Source organism: Stegostoma tigrinum, chromosome 3 (assembly GCF_030684315.1).
Source record: "Stegostoma tigrinum isolate sSteTig4 chromosome 3, sSteTig4.hap1, whole genome shotgun sequence".
Taxonomy (NCBI): Eukaryota; Metazoa; Chordata; class Chondrichthyes; order Orectolobiformes; family Stegostomatidae; genus Stegostoma; species Stegostoma tigrinum.
Genome location: NC_081356.1, coordinates 102754468 through 102767636, shown reverse-complemented (window position 1 = coordinate 102767636; position 13169 = coordinate 102754468). Strand labels below are relative to the sequence as shown.

Here is a 13169-nt window from a genome sequence, read left to right as displayed (position 1 = left end):
CAATAAATTCCTCGAAGAAAAAGAAATCTTCTCCAGAGCTGACCACGTGAAAAACTCTCCCAGATGAAAACACAACCCCTTATTTTAAAAGGAAACTATTCGGCTTTTCAAAAAAAAACTTTGCAATGTGAAAGAAACCGTCTAAAACACATACACTTGAACTTCTGAATTTAGAATAAAAAAACTCAGCAGTTCATTGTAGACCCTAAAAAGCTTGTTTAAAAGTCAGTTAAAAAAGTGTTTTTTTTCAAAAATGTTAATGAAACAAAATGAATAAAAATCTTATTAGTAAAATATAATGACTGTAATAACTTCAAAAAAACTATAATAAATCTTTAACTAAGCCTGCAATCCCAGAAGCAAGATCCACACTGACTCATTTCTTCAAGTAAATTCAAGTTCTGTGACATTGCTTTTACACCAACTCTCATACTGCAGGGGTCATTGTTTTTCTGGTCTTCAACGAGTAATTTAAACCATAAATGTTGGGCACGATTAAGAAGTCTTCTAACAGTACAAAAACTGGTTCTGTGGCTCAGTGAGGGAAAGTCGACTGCAGGACGATATTTATGGACTGCTCAGAATGGCAGAAAAATGGTAATTGGAATTCAGTTCAGTGCAGTGCAAGGTAATGCATTCAAGGAGGGAAAACCATTAAGATATGGAGACAGGTAGAGGAACAGAGGTTCTTTGGACTGCATGTCCTCAAGATCCCTGAAGTTAGCAAAGCAAGGCAAGTGGTTAAGAATACTTTATTAGTCCTGGAAAACATAACAGCAGGCCATTTCAGAGACAAAGGCTTCATTCAAATGCACGTAAACAAATTTTTATAATATGCGACATAACACAGGATTTCAAAAATAAAACAAAAACTATGTTTCTCATTCTTAACATAATATAGAAATACAAATTAAGTAAACAGCCATACATGATTCTGTTCACTTTAGAACCCACATTTCCAAGTAAAAACAATACCTCATGCATTGTGTCAGTGAACTCATAGCTGCAGTCCCTTGTCTAATATCGATGACAATATTCAGTTTAATCTGAACTCTGCAGTGGTAGTGGTGCTGAAACATCAGACATCATCTTCATGTTTGCTTCAGCTTCAGGACAGCATAAAGTAATAAAGAGACATCACCTTAAAACATTATCATCCTGAAATGTTAATTGTTCCTCTCTGCAGACACTACCAGAACTGAAGTATTCCCAGCAATGCGTGTTTCTATAAGAGTTGAATTCGTCACAATATAATTTTTTCAGAGATATAACCTAAAATGTTGAAGGGGCAATACAGGTGTGGTGACTTAATTTAATCTTAGTTAACACACTGGTTACGCCATTTCCAACTATAGAAACTGTGACAAAATAATCACCTCAAGGATTTATGGCTACACAGTAACAGGAATAGACCTGTTTATTTAGAGGCAGGAAAAATACTGTTTTGGGGATTCTGTAAGAACTGGACAGTTAAGACTGTGACTGCTGGTTCACCTTATCCAGAATTGTCCAGCCAAAGAGCATGGTCTAGACTTTGGGGATAAATTCAGAAATATTCTGAAGAAGCAAGTGATAAATTCAAGGACAGGGTTAAAAACAGATCAAGTTTATGTAAATATACATTAATATAAATTTGATAAAGTTGAGCAAAGCTAAGCAATTTAGGATGTGGTACAAACAATTTGAGACATGTATTAAAATAACATTTGGAGGACCAAGAGACATTGGAACCATTGTTCTCAAAGCCGTCTACAAGAGTACTTCCTCACCTCCACTAATTCTGTTGTAGACTAATAAAGATTGATTGCTAGAATTAAATCAAAAAATTTGTTGTATCGTGCCACTAAAGAGATGGCAGAGTGTTAGTTGCTACTTTATTTGTTCTTGCACAAACATAAATTTAAAGATTTTGCCTGTAAATACTTAAAACGTGATTAAACACAATTTGATGCAACTTTTAAAGACAGTGTCAATGTCATTTTCACATTTCATAAACATGCAGACATTATCAGCTGTGAGTAGCCATCACATGGCTGTCACATGACAAGACATTCTAGAATGATTTGAAATGTTCAGCCATTATTTATAATGCCAGTCAAAATGCTGAAAACACCAAAATGTTTCCAACATAAAACAAAGAGGCTAAACCATTGGTTATTTAATAATACTGTATGCCTTTAATCAGGCATTACCTGCTTTAATTGACTTACGACAGAAACAATTTGTACAGTACAAACAAGGCATGCAGCAAACTAACAGATTCTAATGAAATATATGTAGGCTTTCAAATTTCAAAACATCAATCTGGTAAGCATTCAAATGCAAGACTTTAGATACTTTGGTACATTAAAGGGCAAAGGTTCAATTAATATTTAATCAAAACCTTGCTTCCCACTTTAGAAAAGATAAATGCTGACCCAATTTCTTTGATTATCAAAGTCCAATAACCTTAATTCTTTTGTCCCCTACATTACACACTAAACATCGAGCAACAAAATATTATTGATTACATAGCATGATTTCTCAGTCAGCCAGATTTAGCATTAGCAGTGTTTTCAGATGGATTTCAAATTTAATGCTGTTCAAGAATACACCATAGCAAACATGAAGATGATTCCTGATGTTTCAGCACCACTACCACTACAGAATTCAGATCAAACTAAATATTGTCATCGATATTAGACAAGGGACTGCAGCTAAGAGTTCAATGACACAAAGCAACCGTGGTAGGACAAAGCAGATATGGCCTTTCATATCAGAGTTAAACCGAAATCCATCTCAGGATAATAGCTGACAAGAGTGTTATGCAAATAAGTTTGAGTAGTCAGAATCCAATTCTTGTGATAATGGGAACTGTAGATGCTGGAGAATCCAAGATAACAAAGTGTGGAGCTGGATGAACACAGCAGGCCAAGCAGCATCTCAGGAGCACAAAAGCTGACGTTTCAGGCCTCGACCCTTCATCAGAGAGGAAGAATCCAATTCTTACTGGACATGAGTCTACTGTCAAAAGCAGGCCTAATATGACATTAATCTTCAATCTCACTCCAAACCACAATGGCTGGTGTAAGAAACAAAATAAAATTTACTCATTTGCTGTGTTAGATACATTGCTGAAGTATTGCTAAAGTCTGGGAACAGGGGTAACCCATTCAGGCCTTCTAGTCTGCTCTTCCATCTAATTAGATCATGACTTACCTGTAGCTTAATTCCATTTACCTGTTTTAGCTGTTGATACTGCTCTAGAATAAAAGGAAATCAATTGCATGTTGAAAGATCAAACTGTTCCAAGTCTGGCAGGCCCAACAGGCAGAGAGAATGTATGAAGAAAACATTTCTTGACTGCCTTTTGATATGGCCTAACTCTAATTTTAAGATTATGTTCCCTCATTCTCAATTCCCCTGAATTCTGCCATTTGGACATCATGTCTTTTAAACATTTTAAGTAATTCAACTTAACTCCTCAGTGCTCTCACAGAGCACTAGCGAATTAAAGCAACAAAAAACACAGTTGCAGGAGGCGTGAAATTAAGTAGTAGTGCTGGAGAAACTCAGCAGGTCTGGCAGCTCGAAGTTCTGAAGAAGTCACATCAGACTGAAAACATTAAATGTGTTCATCTCTCCACAGATGCTGCAAGACCCGCTCAGTTTCTCCAGGACCTGCTGTTTTTAAATTCAGAATATAAGGCACATTTGGTTTACCAAATCCTTGTAAAGTTAACAAATCTAGACTCAAGAAATTCTGATGAATCTGCATTGTAAAGCATTTTAAAGGGAAAAATTTCCTTCCTGAAGTTCACACAGTGTTGAATTGGATGCTATATTCAAAAACAGGATCTGACAAAGGCTCGAGATAAACACAGCTGAGGCACCCCATTAGGATTGTATAGCTAAGGGACCATTGTCAGAGGAGTACGCCTCTGTCTCTAACTAAAATATGATTTATTAATTTTTACACCATGATACAGGATAGCATGTTTAGTTTTAAGATGGGAACCAGGACACAGAAACACATATCACAGTTCAATGAATAAAACGGTAAATTATTATATTAATATATTTTACTAACTGCAATTCTGAAGCATCTAACAACTCTCAGGTCGGCCAGTACAGTCGTCAGTAGCCGGAGGGGGGGGGGGGGGACGCAGAGTTTTCAGGTCAGGAACAGGGGGTTTAAACAATATTGGACAAAAAAACCTCACTTAGATGGTTATGGTTATCTGGAACTCTCTGTCTTAAAAGGGAAGGTAAAGACAAAATATTTAAGATTTATTTGCAATGACTACTTGAAACGTCACAGCACACAAAAAGCTTCAGGCCAAGCGCTGGAAAACGCGATTAGAATACAAGGTTGTTTACTGACCAACGGAAAACACAACCGCTGTCCGTGCTTTAAAAACCTCTACGACCACCACTTTCTCCAGGACAATTAGGAACGAGCAAGAAATGCTGTCCCAAAACCAGCTACGCAAATATCCCGCGAATGATAACAAGGTGTAGAGCTGGATGAACACGGCAGGCCAAGCAGCATCAGATGACCAGGAAAGCTATGTTTCCCGTCTGGACCCTTCTTCAGAAATGGGTGAGGGCAAGGGGGCTCTGAAATAAATAGGGGGAGATGGGGAGGCGGATAGAGGAGACAGACAGGTCAAAGAGGCGGGGATGGAGCCAGTAAAGGCGAGTTATCCCGGGAATGATCTTGTTTTTAAGAAACAAGTTTGGTACCTTATTGACTCAATTTAACTAACACAGGAGAACTGTACACAAGTGCCACCAATACTATCTCAAATTTTAACTGTATAATTGAACTAAGGGCGCGGCTACCTAAAGAAAGGTGTTTAAAAATAAACAAACACTGACAAAGCCTACTCCAGCAGACCATACAATTTGATCCCCAAAGTGGATAAAAGAAGTTCGATGCGATCGCATTCTGAGGAGAATGAACCGAAAACTGCAGCTGTTTCCAAGCTCCAGATGGACGTCCCTGGGACTCCATTTGCAGCAATGTGAGTCGTCTCTAGCAATAAAATAAAATTCAAAACAAGAAAGCACTCGTTTAATTTTTGTTCGTAATGTTGATTTCCTCACGGATGAGAGGTTGAATTTTTTTGGTGGGGGGAGGAGAAAGGAGGGAAGAGGCTCCCGCCCCTCCCACTAACGTATTTACGGAAGAACGAAACTCTTGACGGACGGCCGTTCCAACCAATCGAGGGAGCTGAAACTCAATAACCGGCGGAGCTGGAACAATCAGGGGGAGAGTAGGCGCAAACCCGCCCCAACCAGCAGGTTTGGTTAACCGAAGCTCCCGGCGCTGGGAAGGCCTGATCCTGGAGACTCGCGTCAAGCCCCCTCCCCCCTCCACCGGCTACACTAAACTGGCGGATAGCCAGGCTCGTCCGCACTCTGACCCACCCTTACCCGAGAGAAAAAAACAAGACTGAGGGGAAAACCGGCAGGCGCAAATGATTAATTCGCTGCGAATAATAACAACGAAAATAAATTGAGAATCAACCGACGTACCCAGAAATGATCGACGAACTGCGACATCTTGGAGCCGTCGTCGCCCGCTCCTCCTCCTCCTCCTCCGAGATGTTGGCCTGCTCTCGGTTTCACAGAGACAGGGAGGAAAGGAACGATTTCTTCTGTTAGCTGTCGTTTTGTTTTCTTTGTTTATAGGAAACGAAATATTGTTTTTCTTCCCACCTCTCCCAAAAACAGGGGCTCCTCCGGACGCAGGGTGGAAAATTTCAGCGGCACTGCCACTGTCCAGCCGGCCCCAGAGCAGCCTATCCGCGCGGCGCGCGTGCACGCCCAACACGCGTCCCCGCCTGCGGGAGGAGCGCGGAGCTCGCCAAGAAGCGGCGTCGGTCTGATTATAAAGGGAATCATGAGACGGCGTGGGGAAAAAGAGCGCGTTGTGTGTATGTGACCTCTTTCTCCATCACCCCCCCGCCCTTCTCCAATTCACTAGCTCCGGAAAATAAAAACGTGTAAAACTAAAATATAACACCAGCCCAGCGGCTGTCACACACGAGTCAAAAATCATCTGATCACACCTAACAGGTCCCCGACTGAAGAGTATCTAATTACTCAAGATTTGACAGAGCGTCCTGCGTTAGAGAAAGAAAGGATGGTGAAGAATGAATGGCAGTAGAAATTCGCAGTGTTCCTTCGTCCACTTCATTTGATTTGTTCCTGTACGCGCTCTAATTATATATCGTTCAGCTGGTTTTAGTTTATTAATACAGTGCTGCTGCCCATAGTTTCACTATGGTGAGATGCCTGTTGCTCAATGCATCTATCAGGTTATTACTGCCTACATTAGCGTGTTGCAATGTTAATGCGTGTGCTCGTTCTTCTTGAAAGTGAGTCATGTGGTTTGTGTGTGGTTTCTGTGGATTTCGTTTTTGTGTCAAGTCAACAAAAAATTCTTTAAAAAGCTCTAATTTCCTTAAAGTTTATTAGGTTTTTCTAGCATTGCTATTCAGCATGCCGTGAGGTTCGTTAGAAACGTTGAGTAAAAACTTAACATCGTACCGCTGTTGCCATCTATGAGCGATAGGTAAGTAGCAACAGAGCTTGAATATGTATGGCACTTTTTATTATGATGCCTTTCTGGGCCTTTACAGCAAAAATTGTCACCAAAACACAGAATGCTGGGTATAGTTAGCAACATAATAACAATTTGCTCATGATTGAGCCTAAACCACCTTTCAATAAGATAATGGCTGATATTGATTGCTAGATCATAAGACATACAAGCAAAAGTAGGCCAATTATAGAATAGTACAGTGCGGGAACAGGCCTTTTTCAACCCTATCTCTACACCGACCACCATGCCATATTAAACTAATTTCAACTGCCTGCACGGGGTCTATATCCCTCTACTCCCTCCTTGTTCATGTCTAAATGTCTCTTAACCATTGCTACTGTATCTGTTTCTACCACATATGGCAGCATATTTCAGGAATCAAGCACACAAAACATCCTGATAATTTTTTTTGTCCTCACCAAAGCCTCCATATCTTTTTTACAGAGTGGCAACCAGAACTGGCACTCAATACTCCAAATGTGGCCTAAGTTTTGTACAGCTGCAACATGACTTGCAAACCTTTAAATGCAATGTTGTGACCAATGAAGGCAGGCATGCTGTATGCCTTCTTTATCACCTTATGTGCTCGTGTTGCCACTTTCAGGGAACCATGGACTTGCACCTCAACATCTCTCTATACATATCAATGCTAGTCCTACACTCTCCCACAAGGGAACACAATATTTCCACTTCAACTTCGTAAAATCCCAAGCAAAATATGAGGTGCGGTGCCTTGCAGGAGGCCCAGGATGAACATGTCAGCGAACGGCTGGGAGGTGCAGTTGTTTAGTGCGAACCCGGCGTAGGTGTTCTGCAAAGCGGTCCCCAAGCCTCCACTTGGTTTTCCCGATTTGTAGCGGCCGGCACAGCGGATGTAGTATACTGCCTTGCGGAACACCTACGCTCGGTTCGCACTAAACTGCACCTCCCAGTCACTAACCATTTCAACTCCCCCTCCCATTCCTCATACGACATGTCCATCCTGGGCCTTCTGCAGCACCACAACGATGCCACCCGAAGGTTGCAGGAACAGCACGTCATTCCGCTTGGGAACCCAGCAGCCCAATGGTATCAATGTGGATTTCACAACCTTCTAAACTCTCTCCTCCCCCTACTGCATCCCAGAACCAGCTCAGCTCGTCCCCGCCTCCGACCTCAAGCCCCACCCCCATCTCCTCCCTACCGGCCTCAAACCGCACCCTTGGTCTGTCCGTCCTCCCTGAACTGACCTATCTCCTCCCTCACTCCCCACTAACACACCTTTACCGGCTCCACCTCTTTGACCTGTCTGTCTCCTCTATTCATCTTCCCCCCACCCTCCCTATTTATTTCAGAACCTCCTTCCCCTCTCCCGTTTCTGGAGGGTCTAGACCCGAAACGTCAGCTTTCCTGCTCCTCTGATGCTGCTTGGCCTGCTGTGTTCGTCCTACTCTACACCTCATTATCACAGCACAGCCACTGTTTGCTTTCACCTGTTTTTTTTTAAACTTCCTCAAATAAATTAATCACAAAATTTCCATTTCACAAAACCTGATTATATTGTTTCTAAGTGCCTTGCTATAATCTTCTAACTATATTTTGCTATGGACAATCTATCTTAGTATCCTTTTTTGAACAAAGGTATTATATTTGTTATTGTCCAAACTGACAGAAATTTTTAGAATCTAGGGGATTTTGTTTCAAAGTAATGAATTTACTGTTGTAGTAGCCACTTCTTTTAAGATGTTGGGCTGTAGATCATCAGGAACTTGTCAGCTCCAAGTTTTCTTAGTATCCTTTCTTTGCTGATTGTCATTGTTTTAAGTTCCTCCATCTCTTTTATTTCTTGACTTACAGGTATTGCTAGAATATTGTCTTCTACAGTTAAGACAGTCAAAATATCTGTTTTAACACTTGCCATTTAATTATTTCCCACAATAAATTCCTCAGATGCTCATGAGGATCAACCTTCAATTTACTAATTATTTTTCTCATAAAATACCTGAATAAAAAGTGTGTTTCTACATTTCAAGCAAACTTTCTTGCAAATACACGTAAGTTCTTCCTTTCTTCACATACATCTTATTACTAAGCAGAACATCAGTTTTGCTTCATGACTGTCCTGTTAGTGGTAATTACAGAATTGTGGAAGGATGAAACAGCTTAACTTCACCCGTTGCTCAATCCTTGAAGATACTTTCTGGGGTAAACTGAGATAGACTGAAAACTTTCCAGGACAAAATGACTTCCTTAAGGCCTTTTAATTAATTTGTACTATATACAGGAGGAAATTATCTGATCAAGGTGACTTTGATATGCTCCCCATTCTAACATGGGTTGAATGGTGAACAAATGGATTAAGTCCTACCGACATACAGCTGATTGCATCAGAGATAACAATATGTACTGCATGAAAAAGAGTACGAATAGGTTTGTAAGCGTACTTTGGTCAAGGTGTGGCTACAGAGTCCTTTAAAAATAACTAAAGAAGGAAGGCACAAAAGCAGAATGTTGGCAGCAGCAGTAGAGAAAAATCAGTTAATGTTTTGGGTCCAGCTACCCATCTTCAGAACTTAAAGGAAGGGAGGAAGCTGTTTGCACCACCACGTGAGATTATTGTCTCTGATGGAGTCATTTACCCTGCACCATCTTCCCAAAAAGGAGTAGAATATAATCTACATTGTAATACAAATGGGCAGCTATTTCATTAATTTCAGTCAGTGTCATTAAAAGTAGTCTGTCTCCAGCTGATGAGTTAAAATTGAGATGTCTGAAACAATTTTCTTCCACATTTGTAGAGGAGGATGGGAGGCAATTTCTCAGATTTTACACCAATACAGCATCCCACTGCCTCTAAAATCATTCCAATGATTTTGCTCCATTATGCCAGGTATTAACCATTCATCTTCCTGCCATGACTACCAAACCCACCTTTTACTAGATTGTACTTGTATCCATTTGTCAAAGTGATGGTTTAATCATCAAATTCAGTTAATATATGTCAGCTCTGCTCACAGCAATCCAATCAATTCCATTGCTTCACACTGTCTTCATTGCCCTGTAAATCTGTTTCTCTTAGCCATCCAATTTCCTTGAGAAAGCATTCTTTATCTTCAACTGCATGACCTTTGCCTGTATCACTTTCCAGGTTATTACCATCCAGCATTAAAAAATCATTTTTCCTCACATCACCTCAGTATTTTGCCTAAAAATCGTAAATTTCTGTCCACTGGCCCTAGTACAACCAGAAAACTTTCTTCGTGTTTACCTTATCTAAAAACTTGTCGTCATCTTTTACAAATTATTAAATCTCTGCTCAAACCCCATTGCTTAAATTAGGTCAGCTTTTCCAATGTCCCTCATCTGTAGAACCATTTACGTAAACAATTTGGATGAGAATTTGAGGTATGGTAAGTTTGCAGATGACAACCAAACCTGATGGTATTGCCGACAGTGAAGGTTATCAAAGATTACAAAGAAATCTTGATCAATTTGGTCAACGAACTAAGAAGTGGCAGATGGAATTTAATTTGGACAAATGTGAGGTATTACCTTTTGGTAGCACAAGGGCAGGGCTTGAAGAAATAATGATTGGGCCCTGGGTAATGTTGTAGAACAGAGACACCTAGGGGTTCAGGTACACAATTCTTTGAAATTTGTGTCACAGGTAGTAGACGGGTTGATTAAGAAGGCATTTAGCTCTCTATACTTCATCGTACAGACCTTTCAGTAAAAGAGTTGCGACGTGATGTTGAACTTGTACAGAACGTTGATAAGGTCTCTTCAGGAGTACTGTGCACACTTCTGGAATTATATTATTAAATTGTAGAGTTCAGAATAGACTTACCAGGATGTTGTCAGGAATTGGGGGGGGTTTGGAGTTTTGAACTAGGCTGGATAGGCTGAGACGTTTTCATTGCAGCATAGGACGTTGAGGGGTGACCTTACAGAAGTTTATAAAACCACAAGGGTCATCGATTAGATGAATAGCAAGGGTCTTTTCCCTCGGGCAAAGGAGCTCAAAACTAGGGGGCTTGTTTTTAAGGCGATAGGTAAAATTTTAAAAAGGACATGAGGGACAACATGTTTTTTTCCACGCAGAGGGTGGTTTGTGTGTGGAATGAACTGCCAGAGAAAGTGGTAGATACAATAGTTACAATATTTACAAGACGTTTGGCCAGGTACATAGGAAATTTAGAGGGATATGGGCCAAACGCAGGCAAGTGGGACTAATTTAGCTTGGAAACATGGTTGGCATGGCCTAATTGGACCAAAAGGTCTGTTTGTATGCTCTATGATCATGACTTAGCTGTAGCAGACCCCATTTCCTGTGAGCAAACATAGTATAAATATCAACTTATTCCCATTTTTACCAGTTTGAAAGGTGATTACCACACCTGAAACGTTAAATATTTCATGCCACAAATGCTGCCAGTTCGGAGTTCTTTTTTCCAGCAACTGTTTTTGCTTTTGACTTGCAGCATTCGTAATTTTTTTTGGCTTTCCATTTTTAAGATGTTAAGAAGTGAAGATGCTGATTCACCTGGCTTTTGAACACAGGTTTGAGGACAGGAAACAAACCAAATTTTGAGCAGTTTAATAGTTCTTCTCTGCACAGAGCCTTCTTCCATTTCTATTTGTCTTATTCCCCAACCAAACTTGTTTGAATAACTTATTGAAAAGCTTGTAACAAACCCATTCCTATTGCTAGGCAGAATCAAAGGCAATAATCAGCTGTAGAATGCACACAGAGAAACTGTTAGAACTGTATGTTCCCTCAATGTTACAATCCAACTGAATACAATTTGCTCCGACAGCACAAATGCATACAAAATAAAATCACCTGGAAAGCATCTTCCAAAATATTTTCACTTGACACTGTTTGTACATCCTCCATATTAGTCTCAACTTCACACCTGCATAACAGCAGCAGGTAAACAAAAGTTTGTGTCACCACCGGATGTGGCTCCATGCAAAAAGAAAAAAGTTAAAGAAGTCTATATATAGCCTCGTGTATGTATGCCCGCCTACTATCCTTGATTAAACCAAAACAGAACTGATTCACATTTCTAGCATGAATATAAAACCATTGTTCATTTTGAAAGGCTAGACCAGACAGGGCCAGCTGCACTGCACAATGAAAAACTAAAATTCTGACAGTTTACAACACTGGCCCCACTTTCGAAATCAAAGTGACAATTGCAGAGTTGCACATCAGCTACAAGTAAAACATGTCAATTTTGGACTGGCGTCAGGTCGAGTTAAGGTGAGGTACAGGGATAAGGAGAAAAAGGATGCTCATTTCAGATACCAAGAGTAGAAAGCCTAGAAATGTACGGAAAATGCAAACGTTAAAATATAAGGAAAAGAAAGAATGCAAAAAGAGCATGAAAAGGTAAGTAAAAGTAAACCGCAAGTAAAAATCAAGGAAAATGGTGAATGGCAAAATAGATCAAAAATTGTATGAATGAAAAGAGGACCTGGCAAACAGGTGTTTTTGCTCCTCAGAGACTGCTATAGGTAGGGTCCTAAGGACCTCTTGTGATACAGTGGTAGTATCCCCACCTCTTGAGACACCTGGGTTCAAGTCCCACTTGCTCCAGAGGTGTGTAATAACATCTTTAAACAGGTTGATTAGGAAAAATAAGTTAATTTAAAAACAAAAAGACTTGAGTGTAATAACACTCCTGGGTGAAACAGATAAAGCAAACTTTTTTCATAATCCCCTTCATCTTTGGTTATGGTTTGCAATGCCCATAATGGGATTTGCATGTATATATTGAAAAATTATGAAGAAAAATAATAAAGAAAATCAGTGGGTTCTTAAAGGTCCTCTTGTGGTGCACCAGTAGTGTCCCTATCCCTGGACTGGGAGGCCCTAGGTTCAAGTCCCACAGCTCCAGCTGAGTGTAATAACCTCTCTGAACAGCTTGATTTAACAAAAATAAAGTCTTCTAAAGTCAGTGGGATGTTCCAGAGCTCAGTACATAGGCTCCTTACTTTTAGCAGCTCATGTAAATGATTTAACACTCAAATTCAGGAGATTTGACAAAGACCTCGGCTAAGATACAAAACTGGCTGTCCTGTTAAGTGAGGCAGAAAGCTTTAAACTGAAGGAAGCTATAAATGGTCTGCTTCTTGATTAGAAAAGCAGGGAAAGGAATTCAGTACTGCCAAAGTCTATTACTGCCAAAGTCTATTGTAAGTGGACAGAATAATAGGTCGGTACAAGGGCCTGAACTGTGCTGTACTGTTCTATGTTCTGCAGATGCAAGGTGCAAGACAAGGGAACATAGTACTAGTTACTTCAAAGCATTTTATGCCATTTTAATTCATCTTAAAACATGAAAAGAATGATTATGTACTAAACATTGAAAATATCAGTCAATTATTGATAAGCAATTCTTCAGAACTAGCAATCTTGCTTAAACAACTGATTGGTGATAATGGGAAGTCCAGATGCTGGAGAATCCAAGATAATGAAATGTGAGGCTGGATGAACACAGCAGGCCCAGCAGCATCTCAGGAGCACAAAAGCTGACGTTTCGGGCCTAGACCCTTCAGCAAAGAGGGGGATGGGGTGAGGGTTCTGGAATAA

The 13169-nt window shown here is 40.2% G+C and overlaps 1 protein-coding gene across 3 annotated transcripts in view; it reads right to left on the bottom strand.

Annotated features, from left to right (window-relative positions):
• Positions 1 to 5823, bottom strand: part of fcho2 (FCH and mu domain containing endocytic adaptor 2) — a 178973-nt gene extending 173150 nt beyond the window's left edge. For 2 of the 3 annotated variants that reach the window (XM_059644794.1, XM_059644795.1), the window contains exon 1: positions 5521 to 5823. In XM_059644794.1, the coding sequence (XP_059500777.1) occupies positions 5521 to 5547 (27 nt within the window). In that variant the 5' untranslated portion in view covers positions 5548 to 5823. The remainder of the gene's footprint in view (positions 1 to 5520) is intronic. The other variant, XM_059644796.1, reaches the window with a different exon arrangement.
• Positions 5824 to 13169: the final 7346 nt, after the last annotated feature.